This window comes from Argiope bruennichi, chromosome 9 (genome assembly GCF_947563725.1).
Source record: "Argiope bruennichi chromosome 9, qqArgBrue1.1, whole genome shotgun sequence".
NCBI classification, from domain to species: Eukaryota; Metazoa; Arthropoda; class Arachnida; order Araneae; family Araneidae; genus Argiope; species Argiope bruennichi.
In genome coordinates, this window is record NC_079159.1 from 106,154,595 (window position 1) to 106,172,403 (window position 17,809).

Here is a 17,809-nt window from a genome sequence, read left to right on the forward strand (position 1 = left end):
TCAAACTACATGCTTTTTGTTTTGCATTCTGTTCTGTATAAGAATGCTAATTAAATATAGTGATTCTGGCCTAATTAATAATCATCAACTAATAAATTTCTTTGAGAGATTTTTTGAATGGTTATAACTTCTGTTCTTAGTAATTTTTTTAAATTTATTTCATTAGAAATAACAAATACTATTCCTGTTTCACTGAAATCATGCTGAAATTCAATGTTTCGCATCACTGTTCATGTTAAAAGATTAGTACTCTCCTACACAAAGATGATTTAACGTAAATTTAATATTAATAAAAAAAATAAATGAAACATTATTATTGTCTTAATATTTTAGTCATGTTATTAGAACTGCTATGCCTAGCACTGAAGGTTTTGCATTCTACATTCTCTTACCTTTATGGAGTTACATCCCACTGCTGCATTATTAACACAACCAGAATCTCTGCAGGCACAGTTCTTACAAGACAGCATGTGAATCCCCTGATGTGCATCATTCCATTTATTTAATTCCATTTTTTTAAAATTGAATTTAACATACACACAATAATAAATCTTAACCTTATAAAAATTTCAAGACTTAATTAGTTCATTAAAAAACAGTATGCTGTTCTTTATTTACTCCTGAAAATTAAAATGATGCTTTTTTTTTTTAATTTATAATCAAAACTGCATAATAGAAATAAAAAATTGAACAAATTTTTAAAGTCTAATCATAATTGTTTACTTAAATATAAATTTCAAAAAAGTTATTGCACATACATTCTAAATTTTAATAAATAATAAACTTGCCAGATGAATAAAATAAAAACTGAATAATGTACTAAAACAATATTGTTTGCTTTTTAAGTAGGTAATAATTAAGAGTGTGAAATATAAAATAATTTTTGTCCAGAAAAATAATGATAGTAATAGTTAAAAAAAAATTTTTGCTTATATATTTTCACATTTTATTTTTTAGAAGAAACTACTTCTTGATACCAATAAAAAAAAAGGAAAGGAATGGAAAACTAGTAAGTATAAAAATGCCATATCTCATTTTATTTAAGGGGAGGAAAATCAAGCCCTTGTAAAAAAATAAACACTTTTTCAAAAACTGTAAGAATGGCTTCATTATTTCATATTTATATAAAATATGTATATAGTTCAAGACTTTTATTCATAACAAAAAGGTACAAATGAATTAAAATTATTCTATTCAAATATATATTTTCTGATGTTTGTTGTTTAAGAGTTCTTTGAAAAGCAAATAATAATAATTCTTTGTTTTGAAATAGTTTTAAGTGAAATTTAAATAGTCATTTTTAAGCGAAATATATTTAAATAAAAATGAAATATACTAATATAACAACCATTTGAAAGTAATAATGAAAAAAGCTAAATAAAAATTTAACAATCAGATTTTTATAAGATATAAAAAATAATTAAATTCTATATTTTATTTAAATTTCTTCATTGACATAATAAATTATTAAAATGCTAATCAAAACATGAGTTTTCTTCCCATTTTATTTTTCTTTTGTGCTTATTTTTCAGCACATATGTCTGTTACCAATTTAAAATTAATAATTTTTTAAACTGTAACTTAAAAATAATGAGCATAACTTAAATAATTAAATGATAATATTTCATTTATACATTTAAAGCATAAGGAGGAGGGGGGGGTGTCTAATAATTACTGTAATGAAATAAAACTAAATATGAATTTACATTTAAAATGTGATCATATTTAAACAAACTAAATACTGGTAAAAACTATTTTTGAAAATTATAAATAGTGTAATAAGATAAATGGTAGAGAATATGATTATAGTTAACATACTGATAGAAATGGTTTAATTAACTAAATGGATATAATTTCATTTTTTAAATATATGCTCATCTGCAACACTTTGCTCATGATAAATTTTAGTTAATTTTTTTAAGTAGTTAATGATTTCAAAATATTTTAATAAAAGCTTTCTATTTTATAAATAACAGGAAAATCCAAAACCTCTATTATAAACAAAATATAATCTCACAAATCAAAACTTTATATTTTATTGTAACACAATAAGGTATTAATCTTGTGTTTATTTCTTTCATCTAACTAGATTTGATAACAAAATTAAGATCAATAACAAATGATTAATCAAATTAGTATTTAAAAACAGTTTTTAATTTCACTTAATATTTTATTTCTGCTTTCTTTCATAAAATATTTTGCGATAGAAATTCTGAAAAATTATTCGGCATAAAGTTAGTGACCATAGAAACTAAAAATTTTTAATGAAGAGATCATCAAAAACATTAATGGACACATTTAAGATATCACCTTAAAAGATCACACTTCTTTACAGTACAAATAATATGAAATGAATTCTGTAAATATTTAGAGTTTACCTTTAAAAGATTTATTGTGTTATACCCTTAAAAAGTTATGAAATTCAATCAATGGACCACATGAGTGTTGTATCCTGATACATGAATGTGATTTGTACAGGTTTCAATTTATAAAGAGAAACATTATTTTACTATAAAGACATATGATAAGTAAAATTAATTTAATTAATTAATAGTTTTTTCTAACCATTGTTAAAAATAAGATAAACAGTCATTCCCAAAAATAGAATTTAATGTATGGACAAGAGGTGATAAAAATAATTTCATTTAATTTAATTAAAAGTTGCACATTAAAGCTATGAAAAGCGATTTTGGATAATAAATGAAAAATTAGTAAATAACTTCATTCATTAAAAAAAATAATAAAAAATAAATCTAGAAGCAATGTGAATAATGAAATGTAACAGATGATAAAGTAACTGAAGGGAAGAAGGATAAGCATTATTTAATATAAACACATATGCATTCAAATAAATATTTAAAAATAAAAATCTTTAATCCAGAATAAACATTAATTCTCCAAGAAAATGAGAAATTGCTTTTTCTTATGTGAAAAGGAAGCAAAATTTTGAGCTTAATTTGCATGAAATAAAACAATAATATACACTAGGAAACCAAATTATTATGACCACTTGACTCTTATATGCAGATCTGTAACTTCATATTGTTGCCATTAGAGATCAAGATAGCTATAAAAAAGGAATGCAGAAAAAATGAAGCATCAATTGTCCTATGTTACTAGCGAAGAAATAGGTAAAAATTGCAAATTGAATTTCATTGTGGGCACTTGAAATACCAAGACCAATATTAGATAAATAACTGCAATTTTGAAGTGTTCAAAAGCAGCAATTTTTAATGTATACAGAGAGTAGATTGCTAAAGGTGTAATAATAATCATTAAAAAAAAAAAAATCTCAATGTCAGGCTTGTATAGCTCTCAGTCTATTAAATGTTCAATCTGAAAGGAAACATGCAAGAATTGTACAATCCAATAGAAAAGCTATAGTACATGAAATTACAGGGAATTTTAATCAATGTGCAATTACAACGGTCTCTAAACAAATTGTCACACCAATGGAAGCTGACAGTCTGTTTGAAAACCTCAACTGTCTACCTTAAACAAGAGAAGATATCTTTAATTCGCAAAGGAGCATCAGGACAGTACATGATTGGAAGTCATATGGTCCAGTGAACTACATTTTCAATTACAGCATAAAGATTGCAGAATGATAATATGGAAAAAGCAGCACAAAAGCATGGATTCCAAATGCACTGCCACAACACTGCAAGCTGGTAATGACAATATTATGATTAAAGTTTTTTTTTTTTTTTTTTTTTTTTTTTTTGCACTGTATAGGTCTTTAGATTATGATGAAACAACATCTGAATGTTCACGAGTATTTGAGTGTTATCATAAGTCAAGTACAACGTTATGTTAATGATGTACCCTTCCAAGCTTGGTTTATTTCTAGCTGGACAGTGCTCCTTATCATAATGCTGATATTGTCTGCATTATGGTTTGAAAAGCATGATGGAGACTTTTAACCTGACTTCATTGGCCTGATAAATGAGCCAGGTCTGTGGAATGAAATTGAATGGGAGTATCAGGCAGCTGGATCCAGTAGTATCAAATCTTGTGGAATAAGGACTCAAATTCTTCATAACTTCTCATAGAGTCCATGCCAAGAAGAATATATTCAGTATTAATTGCAAAAGGGGTTTAATGATGTAATGATGAGGTGGTCATAATAATTTGGACACTCAATATATATTCCGAGCATTTGGAATATAACTGTCCCTCATTATGAACTGCTTCCAGTACTAGATTCAGTTACTATTATTGGATTCTTTTAAGCTGATGTCAATAAGAATGCAACAAAAACTTACAACAATATATTAAGCAAAATATTTTTAGAATTTAGTATATTAATTCTTAATTTTGGGAACCACTGTCTATAAATAATTAACTACACTGATAAAAATAATTAACTTAGTATAATATAACCTAAAAACTATTTGTTAGTTTCTAACATTACAATAATTAATTATTTTAAAGACTAATGTTTGATACTGCTGTTATATTTTGTAATGATAAGGTTTATGAAAACAATTTATCTTAATATCAGAAGCATAAAGCTTACCTGATTCTGCATCATCTGCGAGTGAGGTGGCGGTTGAGGATGGGGGGACGGTTGAGAAGCTGGCTGTTGTGGTGGTGAAGGTCGCATATGAGAATTCTGAGGAAAAAATTTCATTATAGAAATAAATACATTAAATAAATTTGAAATAAATTCCAACAATAACAGTAACAATTATCAATCAAAATTTACAGCATACACATCAATATTCAAAGTATAGAATTGGTTAAATAATATTCGAAGAGAAAAATGAACTTTTAACGAGTAAGATTACAACTTAAGGAACTTAACTGATTATCATTAGGATATAATTTTAGAAAAAAAATTTCAATAAAATGAGCGAACAAAAAGTACCAATAATCAAATTTTTATTTTTTTCAGTTTGTTTACTAGGTTTGAATTAGCATTCCATATTACAGCATTTTTAACTATCGAGTTTTAAATTAGTATTTTAAAATAAAAAAGGGTCAAACATTTTAAATCATATAATTTAACATTTTGTAATACATTTATTAGGCAGTTCATTTATGGCCATTGCACAATGAAAGTAAAAAAGTATATCTTCACAAAACAAGAAAAATAAAGGAATTTACAGCACAATGTAATGTGTGTTATGAATTTAAATTTCTAATTTGACATTCTGTAGAGAGGCTAGGGACACAGAATTAGATCAGAATTCTTAAAAATCAAAGCAATTGTAAAAATTAAATGAAAATCTAGAAAAACTCAGGTAGGGAATATTAAAGACTGATTTTTTAATAAATGGAATGATAAATACATGTCATTAAAATTCTAAATATATTAAAGTTAATGATAATTCAAGTAATAATGCATATGAACACTGGTGAGTTATATACATAAGGCTTTTTTAAATAACTTTGGGCAACAGAAAGAATTCCATCAAGTTTTGCAACTTCTATTTTAGATACAATTTTATTACTTAGACTATGGTTATTGTTTCAAAGATCAAATTTTGATTAAATATATAAATTAATAAAAAAAAAATCGGAACTTTTTAAACAATCATGAAATTCTACTTAATTTTCATCATATACAGTTGAGTTGTCATATAGTTATAGCCTCTATTTTCTTCAATTAGCCATTTAAAATTAAAATATAATACTAACTGGAAAGAAACCAGGTGGCATTGGACCTCCAGGCATTCCATCATTTGGTGGCATTTGGCCAAGAGGACTGGGAGCTGTTGGATTCTGAAATGATTAATGTAAATAAATATATTAATATAATTGGATAATAATAAAATAATGAAAAAGAAAATAAATATCAATTGTATTACTCTTTAAATATACCTCAGGAATTATAATAATGGAAGTAATTAACGATTCTAGCAATAACTATATATTTATAAATCAGCCAAAAATTTTATATAAATGTTCTCATTTTTGTCAATTATTATAGTACATTAAAATGCATATTATGATAATTCAGAATTGCAACACATAACAATTTTGAATGTAGTAACACATGCTATTAAAAATATTTGGTAATAGACCATTTCCAGTCACAACAATCATGATATTTCAAAGCATGAATATCAAATACAAGGTACAGAGACTTAATAGCAATAACTTTTTTTTTTAACCTTCTTTTCAAACACTGGTAGAAGTTGAAGATATCTTAATTCTATTCTTCTTAATATAACTTATACATTTTACAATTAACCTGAAATTTAAACAATACCTTGATCAGATTTTATAAATAATTTCAAATTTCATTAAATCTTCCACCTTCCTATATCACATTTCTAAATCAAATCCACAGAAGTTTTTGGAAATAATAATTAATTTTATTTGAATTTATAAATCTATTTGACATTTTCCACTAATGCTTTTACTATCAAAACAAATTTATAGTAAGCGATAAATTTATCTTAAACTTTTATACTAAATTTAACATTATGTACAAATAATGGCAAAGATATCAGTAGAAAAAAAAAAAAAAAAAAAAAAACGCAATATATACTTAAATTTAAAATAATAATAATAATATGGCCATAGAAGGAAAATTTTGTATGAAATATAATAATGTTAACCATAATTAAAATATGAAAAAATAAATAAATACTGATTACTGAATTCCAGAAATCTTTAACAATTAGTTGGGAAAAATGAGCACTTATGTGAAATTATTTATATTCATGTTTCATATCATTTAATCCAATTAATCATCCCCAAGTACTAAATTTTTAGAGACTATATATAATGCAATTATTTATCATATATTTAAGCATAAATTTTAATGAATACAATTCATTATTTAAAGGGAATTAGTTCAATTGGGAAGAAAAATTTCCATGCAACTCAGTCCTACCTCAGCATTCCTATAGGAAACGTAATGCTAATATTTCAAAAGCCTACATTATAAAACTGGGTTTAGCATAAATTATAAAATTCGAAAACTAATTATTAAATTAAAGAAAATGTTTTTCATTTACATACATGTGCAATTCCATTTACAGCATAACCGGAATTTACAAAGCCCTGAAATAAAAATAAAATAATAGATTAAAAGAGTAGAAATAAAATAAAAACATCCCCCCTAGAAATAACTTAGAAAAACAAAAGACGAATAAAAACTGGTGCGCTAAATTTAATTTAGCCTAGGGATTTTTATAATTCATTTAACTAGAAACTTTTATTACTTGATAAAAAGAAACCTACAACTGCTTCCACAACTAATCAAGCTAATTAACCGATTATGCATCAATGAATTTTAATTCAAAAATAATATAGTGTAGCTCTATATTTAAATTTTCTAAATAAAATAATTATTTTATGTACATGACAAATAAATGGCTTAACTAGGGAAAAAAAGATAAAAATCAACTCATAAAAAAATACTTCCTTTACTGAAACTATGGTATACATTTTTCAAAACATTGCAAATTAATGAGCAAAATTAATAATTAAGTAATCAAATAATTTATTTATTATATGCAATAATTCTTAATCTAATATGTGACAGCAAACAACTATTTTATTTTGTATGAATACCAGCTATAATTTTAAAAAATTTCATGCATAAAAAGTAAACAAATCAAAGCAATTAATGAACAATTGATTGCCAAGCTGAAACGGTGGTGTTATTCTGCTTTAACATCAATATTCTTCACTAAGAAAACTATTGCTAAGCTTTGGCAATACCATAACAATTATATTAACAGTAAGGCAAAATTTCTTTATAACCATCAAAATTTATTTATTATCAAGAAGCACTAAGAAAGGTAAACTACCACTATAGATTATTTATAAATATCCTAATATTTTAAATTTTTCATGTATACATTAAAAGATGTATTTGCATAACAAATATTGCAAATGCATACCAGAAATTCAGACAAAATTATTTTGAAATGGGTACTATATTTTTTAACAGAAAAGGTTTTATTAGGCATGTTAGTAAGGAATTAAATGAAAAGAAAGATGCATGGTAAATAATTTTTAATATTGAACACATTTGTATAGCTTCAATATACAAAAATAGATTTATTTAGCTGATACAGACAGTAAATATGATTATATTTAGCATAAAAAATTTATTTATTGAATTCCATTGTAAATCTAACATCATTTCCATTACAATAGGTTAATTTAATCACATGCATAATGGTAATATTTCTAAAAATATTTTCAATACATTTAATAAATAATTTAAGAACCAAATAAAATTTGTGTCATTGCAAATTAAAATTTAATTTATCTATGGAAATGACTAAGTTTCAAAGAAAATAAATTCACATCTGAAAGCAAGACCCCCCCCCTCCCACCCCACCCCCACACATAAAAAAGTTTATTAGCAAGGATTTTATTTTAAACAACTGTTTGTTAACTTCCTCGTATAATTTTTAATACGATACTACTTTTTCGATAAAAGCGCTTTTTATTTTATGAATCAATCATGAATTTAATGATGAATAATCAAAAATCTATAATTTCTTCATTATAGATGACAAATTTTTCAAATTAATTTAAACAAGTAAATATCAATATATAGAATGAAGATTATTCTTAAAACAAGAACTCAAATGTAACATCCCAATTATAATCTATTATTAGTAAATACACTTTTTAGTATGATTTTAATTTGAGTTTGCTGCTTAAATATTATCAACACATTCTCTCTCTCTCTCTCTTTTTACAATAAATGATGAATAGTCATTAAAAAATTACTATTTCAAATGCTTCAAATCCACCAAAACACAGCCTTTAAAAATGTAACAACTGTTCATTAAAAAAATACAGATAGCTGTTCAGAAACTAGAAAAATTTGCACTGTAATATGAGATGCTAACTGAAGAGCTGAAGTGTATGTTAATTGAAAGTAAAAATGATAAGCCCTGATATTGGTTGTCGAAGAAACAGTTACACTGCTAAGAACTGATATGTTCTCTATACTGAAATCTGAGTGGGAAAGAAGGGAAAAAAAAAAAAAAAAAAAGGGCTTCTAAAAAGTGAAATAACAAATGCACCAGGGAATAATAATTTTAAGAAATCAAAGTTTCATAACTAAAATTGAAAAATAATATCCATTAAAATTAATGCATTAATTAATCTGAGTCATAATTTCATCAAAGGCCTATTTTAATGAAATTCAGATGAAAGCATGGTTAGGATCAAAGAACACAAAATTGCCAACGCATTCATTGGATCTTATTACTGATGGAATTCTTATTCTTATTGAAATACACTGTTTGCTGCTTAAAAGCTATCAAAATCAATGACTGAGAATAAACTATACACAGAGAATTGGGTCCTAACAGTGATTGATATCTAGCTAATATTTGCACTACAAATGGAATTTGTGAAACAAAAGCAGAAATTTTACACTCGCAAGCACTCACAAGATTCTCTATTTATTTATATTTCAATAATGATCTTTATAATAATTATTCAATACGTATACGTGAATTTTGTAACAACCAATGTATAAGTCACAACATATTTCATATTTAAACATAATAATTCAAAGTTCTATATCTCATCTATCCATATTCAGTCAAATAACTTACTTTTCAATAATTTTCATAGAGAGAGGTGTGAAAATAAATCCTAACTAGAATTATTTTTCCATTTATCTGATAATAATTTCACTTCTTTTTATCACCACATACATATTTTACTATATAATACTAGTATCAAGCAAAAACATTCTTCTTTCATTTCATGAGATGGTAATTTGATCTCAACAATAAGATCTCTTTTCACGAGATCTTATTAATGATACTAATCTTGTGTTATACGTTTTGGGACGAATAAGTAATATGAAATAAAATTCTCAAAATATACACAAAACTTTATTCCATTTTAAGAATTAAAATGAAAAGTAGAAAAAAAAAAATCAAGATTTTTTAAAGCAATTTTTATGAAAAAAATAAGCCAGTATGGTCAATAGTTTTACTACAAATAGAATCAAGATTCTAAGTATTTGTAGCCACCTATATTAATTTTACTGAACACCAGGGGAAAAAAAAATACAGAGCTGCAGTTTCTAAGTATTATAATTATTCTTGGATAAAGCACATATGCACGCACATGCACACACACAAAGAAAAAAAAGAACAAAGATGACAATTTAAATTGTGTGCATGCCTAACCATTTTTCAACCTTTTTGCTCAATACTGGCATCTGAATGGAAAAAGTTATGTTTTGAAATATGAATCTATTTGATATTTTTGCATGTCTTGCATATAAAATTTAAACAGTACTCTCTCAAAGTAAAAAAATAGTATTTATTTTTAGAGTAATTACCTTCAAGCAACTAGATATCCATGTATGCAAAATATCTAAACAAAAAATTAAATTAAATGCACGTGAAAAATATATTTTCTTCCCTCTACTTTTTGATTATTTATTCAGTTTAGTTTAATTAAGATTGACATTTTGTTTTGAAATTACATTAACTATTTTGTGACAGACATCAAAATTTTGAATCATTGTTAGATGATGAGGATAAAACTGAAAAAGAACTCCTTCAAGCTTTCACACCACATCCATAAGAGGATGATTATATTAAATAGATTTAATATTTGTCTATTCTATATACTATAACATTATTTTTTTTCAAATTGAAATTTTTTACCTGACAATTTTTATAATAATCACAAAAATATGCTGCCTCTAAATACAGATTCAATAGATTTACAAGCATGGAGCCAACAACATTTTTTACTATTTCCTACACACTGATTAATGGACGGGATGAACCTGCCTATCTGGTGGATGACCACTTGTAGTAAATATAGATTCATATTTCTAATTAAAAATGGTTAAGTTCGTACCTTTACAGACTTCTTACTTCACGTAAATTCGATTAATGCTCTTACTATAATAAAGTGTGGGTGGCAATAATTTGTTTTTTCACATGAAATAAAGCATAAATTATAAAGATAACTTAAATTTAAAATACGCCTATCTTATTTATTGTTTTAAATACTGAAATATGAAGTCAAATTTATATTTCAATATTGAAAAAAATGAATAAGAATATATCAGTAGAAAATATTAAATTACTACATTTAAATGAGAAATACATTGTTACAAACAACTTTAGTACAACAATGCATAGGCACTTCTTATAATGCCAAGGGAAATTTATCTTTAAATTATAATGGGGAAAAAAAATTTTTTTTTTTTTTTTAGCTCAAGCCTCTGAGTCAATTTCAAAAATTTTTCTGTTATGAAAATTTATGAACCTTATATGCATTATCAATCATTGCAAGCCCTTCACCACTTACAATTTCAAGATGAGCAACAGAAACTCTAGTTGTTTATATATCCTCTACAGAGAAAAAAAATAGTAAGTGTTCCCCAACAACAATTTTAATAATTATAAAAAAGCTCTTAACTTCCTAAATATTTCTCAATGATAACAGGGTCTCCACATCTTTCTAAAGAGTTATTACAAAATAAACCTATGGCAGGGCTCTCAACTTTACGAAATAGCTTGATTTCACCAATCTATACATTTAAAATAATTCAAAAAGCCAAAATATTGAAAAGCCAAAAAATTCAACCCCAATCATTGATCCAATTTCAATAATTTTTATTTCAAATGAAAGCTCAAGATGCCTATATGAGACTTAGCTAATCTCCTGCCCTTCATTAGCGTTCAGTTTCAAAAAATGCAGCAAAAAAAAAAAGTTTTATTACACTCAATAACTAGAATGATTTTTGGCAATAAAGTTTGACATTACTAATCAATCAAAATATTCTTATGCTTATTGAGCAAATATAATTTTAAAAAATCCCTTGGTTGCAATAAGATGTAGTCCCTTAAATTTGATTGACATGATAAATTAATACTGTTAATATGGTGGTGAACAGCTGGTTATCAAAAGTAGCTATTATTTTACATGTGCTCCAAAGTTATTAAGCAATTTATGAGTAAATTTTATGGCATGATATCTAGATACAACTTTGTATTGCCAAATATACAGTAAGACACTTTGATGATATGTAATAATAAGTTAAGATATTTGTATGAACAGAACAATTAAAACGACAATCAAATCTACCACATTTCAAAAGGACAATCAAGCTTATCACTTAGAAAAGAATAAAAAATATCATGAATTTTCTTTCTGAAACACACATCATTTTTTCTAGCATTTTCTTTAAAATTTTTCAAATACATTGGAAAAATATGGAAGATTGAATTCATGAAAAATTTTAAACAGAGCATCTTTACTTAGAGCTAATGCTAATTCCATGTATTTTTGATAATCTATCATCTAAATTTAAAAAAATAGTGATTGTACAAAGTATTATTATTTATACTTTGTGCAGTCATTACAATGTACCAAAATTTACAGGAAATATATACATAAATATGTCTCGATTAATCATAACTATAAAATTTAACATAATTATGAAAGAATGGCAAGTTTTAAAATAGTAGAAAAGAAATACATACATAATCATGAAATGCTTTGGCTTCACTTGAATGTTCACAAGTTTCTCTTCTTTCAGGGGCTGCACAATACAGATCCCAAAAAACACTGTAAAAACATAATTCGATCAAATCTGGTAGTTGAAAAATAACATATGTCAATAGAGGGAATGAGAGAAAATATATCACACACATGTTACAAAATATTATAAAATGAAATATTTGTTTAAACTATTTTCTAAGTATAACAAGTTCCTTTTTTAAATAGATTTCTATTTAATTTTAAAAAAAGCTTTACATTGTAGTATTTTAAATATTCATAGAGAATCTAGTATGATAATGAAAATTTTTTAAAAATCGTTAAACCAATCATCTGACACAACCAAACCAATTTATATATATAATCAAAATATGCAATATGATTGGGAATGAAAAAATCTCCAATTTATGAACAATGAATAAAAATGCTTAATAAAAAAATATATATAATTATTATTTTTTTCTTTTTTTAAATAGTCGTAACAGAAATTACATTTCTTACATTTTTATATTTGAAAACTATATATACAGTAAATAGTTTTATTTTTCAAAATTATATATGCAATTTGATATATGCTTGTTGTTGTAGCTATTATAAATCGATAAATTCAAATGTCATAAAATATTTAGAAGCATTCATGGACATGATCAAAAGAAGAAAAGAATTACTTAAAATGATAGCATAAATATAAAACAACATAATTTATTGCACCAAATACATAAAAAATGGTTCTTACCACCACCAGGAGTGTAAGAAACCTGGAGGTTCACCTAAAGTGATATTTTTTTCCCATCTTATCTGCAAAAATAAAATAAGCACATGAGTTTGACACATGGAATAAATTCAGATATGAAAAATAAAATTGAAATGTGATATAAATTAAAACTAAATATCACAAATAAAATTGGTTTCTAGAACAATACAATGATTTAAGATTATTGCTGTTACTTTTATACGTTACTTAATGTAGGATTAATAAAAAAAAAAAAAAAAAAAAAATTTAGTCACCATATTTTACTTATATATTTAGGTACATACTTTTTTTATTTATAATCTTCAAAATCTCATGATTGTGGATGGAAATACAAAATAAACAATAGAACATAATTAAAAAAAAAATGCTTGGTTACATATTTTACTTTACTTTTAATAAAAGCTTTGTTCTAGTAAAACACTTAAAATACAATTTCTCAATCAATAAGTAATCTTTGCTCACACTTATAAAATGTATTCAACAAAATAAATTAAGTAACACCTTACATTGCCTGGATAGGATTTTAAAGTTATGTTATCTATATTTATTTTAAATAAAGAGATAATCACTGTAGGTAGCTGAAGTAATTATAATGCAATTGTAAAATTAATAAAATTTAGTTGTATATTAAAATCCCATCTTAAAACTGGATGCAAACTATTTTGATTGGATGGCAAAGTTATGAATCTTTTCGAGATAACAAGTGGCAGCCCATGTTATCTCGAACTTGAACTTATTTCTGGATTTCAAATCCAATGCCCTCCATATCCACAATAAAGACTGTGATTAGACCATAAATCCCCATTAAAAATATCATGCAATACATTTTTCACTTCTAACTAACCAATCTTGAGCAGTGCAAATCTTAATTTCATGAGCTGAAACAATAACTTACACAAAGGATTAAGAGATTCAACATAGATATTTGTGATGATAAAAATGCCTAGAGCATAAGGTTATATATCTAAGAAATTATATATATATATATATATATATATATATATATATATATATATATATATATATATATATATATATATATATATATATATATATATATATATATATATAAAGTTAGCACTAATAGATTAAATTGACAATTTGCATAACTATAGCTGGGCATTAACAAAAAAATTAGATTAAGAATGTAAACTTCTGTTTGTATTAAATTAATAGGGTAATTTGTATTGACTTTTCATTATAAGAAAATACAATCAACATTTTAGTTTAACGCATTAAATAAGTTTCATTTTTATAAATTATAATCTTACAAATTAACAGAAATTAAAATATATTATAAAGGATTTTCTTTAAATAAAACATTATGAAATAAAATTATAAGCAATAAAAAAATTCTACCTCTGACAAAAATGTCTGTGCAGCCTTTTGAGCTCCAACATGAAGTAAGTATTCATATACGTAAAGAGCAAGCCTAAAAAATGAAAAATCAAATCATTAATGCCATATTAGATCACAATTTATTTATATATTGTATCATTTGAATTGAAAATATCAAAGAAATTAAAAGAAATAACCACAAGGTGAACCAGCATACAAAGATATTAATAATTTTAATATAAGCAAGCATCATCTATTAATAGCATATATCCTATTCAGAATATAAAACATTTTTTATATACAGAACATTTTTTTAAAAACAGCTATATATGTATTAACTGCATGACATTGGTGAACCTTCGACACAATTGTATGCCTTAGGTGAGTTTTAAGCTTAAACTCATGTCACTGATAACTTTTGTCAATAGCCCAATACGACATCTTTGGGGGCAATTAATTGCTGAATGCAATAAACATGATGTGTTTGATAACTAATTTCCAACATGTAATTAATAAACAAGTATCAAAAACTGTTCACACTTGTTGAAAATATAGCTTTAAAAATTAAAGAGTATCAGAAATGACTTTCAATGTGTCAACTAATAAAGCAGTTGTATACATTTAAAAAAAAAAGAAACTCTTGTAATAATCAATTACAATAAATATATCAGAAAAAATAAATATATCATCTTTAGTTTAAAAGCACAACAAAGAAAAGAAAAAAATATTATATTTGATTCCCTTAATGCTATTAATATTAATGCAATTTCTATAAGCTATGCCCTCAATATTATATACTTAATAATGTCAAGTTGAAATCGAAGGATTTATACAAAAATTTCTACAAAATTTCAGAAAATAGAATATTTATAGTTAATTGTTTGTTCATTTCATCTTAAATCAATAACAGATAAATAATAATGCAATATAAGGTATACAGACAGATTATTAAAATTTCTACGATGATATTTAAATAGGAGAAATGGCATACGCGTAATATTAATTTTTCGTACCCATAATTTCGGAGATCTCAAATATGAAGCTTATTATAAATATGCTATGACATAAATTATATCTAATGCAAATGTTTCAAAAATATGTAGTGCTTACATCAGTTTATGCCACAAACAAATGTTAGGATTAACCACATTACACCGGATAACCTAGGTTAAAATTAACCACAAAATCTTGGGTGTTTTTAGGCAATTAGTTATTGGCATGTGGTTAACATTCGAATACTAAATACTCCGCAGTTGTAAATCAATGGCATACTAATGATCAATCAATGTCCTGTTTATTACAATCAGCAATTATTTATCAAAAAATTTACTAAAGATGGCCTGTTAATTGATTGAAGGTGAAACTTGACTTTGTCCACCAATGACATGCAATTAATACACCAGTTCCAAATGTTCTATGATTTCTAATAAATGCACTTTTCTTAGTAATTTTCCTACTTAAAATTTTGCTCCAAGTTAGAAGGAAAATTGCTACATTTAATTCAGAAAATAATATCGTTTCATTCTGTATCATTTGTAATTCAATTTGCATTAAATCTTTTTAAAAAAATTCATGTTTTTAGCAGCATATTTCAATTTAGTATTTTTTCACATTTAGCATAAATTACTTATCGCATTTAAAATAGAATTATGACAAAAGTATGCTACTATCATGCTTGTTAGTAGTATACAGTTAACAAGTAAGCAATATATATATATTTGAAACATTTAAATTAAAAATCAGTTATATCATTCTATTTACAGTAAGCTTTATTATGATTATTTGACGATTAAGATTTTAAATTAAGTTTTTCGATGAAAGATCATAAAAAAAGAAAGAATGATTCAAAGATCAAACATGCAGTTCAGGTTGCAATAATTGGATTCATGTTGACATTCTAATAAATTCAGAATGCACTATTCTTTAAATGTTTACAATTATTATGAATAGTTATTCAAGCTAGCAATAGGCAAAGTTATGTATTACAATCTACTATACAGATAAAGACTTGGGTATAACACTATTACATAATATAAAATGAAAGATTTAGAATTGAAAGTAATTAAAAAAAAAAGTTTTTTTTTTTTTTTTTTTTTTAATTTTAACAATCTTGAAAATTTTTTACTTAAATTAATGTATGTTGAGCTTGGCTGAATAGTTTTAAACATTTTGCATAACGATACAATTGATTTAAAAATATTTCAAGACAAGGTCTTTTTCGTGAAATCTAAACTAATTTCAGAAATTTCTGTGTTTTTTTGTTTTTTAATAAATTTATATGTGAATAACTCATAACATGGTTTCAATGGAAGAATAAATAAAATTAATAATCTGGCCAATTTCTGGGAAAATTGTAAATTTATTTGATTTTATACGCTAATAATAATAATTTTATTTGACTGAATATTATTGATGTCTAAACTATTTATCTCTCAAATTAAAATAAAATATAACTTCTAAATAGAAACAAAATCACATCATTCACTGATAATACAGAAGGGGAAGAGAATATTATCACCTCAATTTTCAGTTATTATATTTAAGACACTGAAAACAAATCTTTCAATAATATTAATAAAAATCTTCCTTATATTTTTATTTCAAATACTTTTTCTTTATATTTTTATATCAATAAAATCTCTTTCATTATCAATGCTTTGAACTATTTTACAAAGTATTCCAAACTTAATTTTTAAATTAATTCTAAATTAGGAAGTTTAGAAATATTTTTTAAGTATTTAAAATTACATTTATAATACTATTTGACTTTAAAACTTTAAAAAAAAAAATTATTAATACAAGCATTTTTTTTTTTTATCTACATCACCTGCCTGTTTCAAAACTGAAATAAGATACATTAAATTAACAATAGTACGAAGAGAAAAATCCAACCAGTATTTTTTTTTTTTTTAATTACAATTTTCATGAAGCGATCAAATTCTGAATAAACATTTCAAGGTAATTATATGTTGTAGAATTTCTGTTATTGACCTATACAATTGTATTTTTTAAAATTCCTCACATGTAAGAATAATAGAAAAATCATATAATAATTTATGTATACATTGGTGTAACATAAATTATAAGAAAAATTTCAATTTTTAAACAAAAATTTTTTTTAAAAGTTCATTAAAAAATTACAAAATTATGAAACATACTATTCAATTTCACAATCACAATTAATCCATCAACTGGTGACTATCCAGAACCTGAATCTCTCTAAAATGGTGGCACTTGAATATACAAAGAACA

General features: G+C 24.6%; 1 protein-coding gene across 8 annotated transcripts in view; it reads right to left on the reverse strand.

The window, feature by feature from the left end:
* LOC129985261 (single-stranded DNA-binding protein 3-like) overlaps positions 1 to 17,809 on the reverse strand; it is a 115,014-nt gene that overhangs the window by 95,774 nt on the left and 1,431 nt on the right. For 6 of the 8 annotated variants that reach the window (XM_056095224.1, XM_056095222.1, XM_056095223.1 and 3 more), the window contains exons 2-8: positions 14,579 to 14,651; positions 13,202 to 13,263; positions 12,450 to 12,534; positions 6,976 to 7,017; positions 5,644 to 5,727; positions 4,520 to 4,615; positions 393 to 479 (exon numbers count right to left, since the gene is read on the reverse strand). In XM_056095224.1, coding sequence (XP_055951199.1) covers positions 393 to 479; positions 4,520 to 4,615; positions 5,644 to 5,727; positions 6,976 to 7,017; positions 12,450 to 12,534; positions 13,202 to 13,263; positions 14,579 to 14,651 — 529 coding nt within the window. The remainder of the gene's footprint in view (positions 1 to 392; positions 480 to 4,519; positions 4,616 to 5,643; positions 5,728 to 6,975; positions 7,018 to 12,449; positions 12,535 to 13,201; positions 13,264 to 14,578; positions 14,652 to 17,809) is intronic. The other 2 variants (XM_056095226.1, XM_056095225.1) reach the window with 1 other exon arrangement.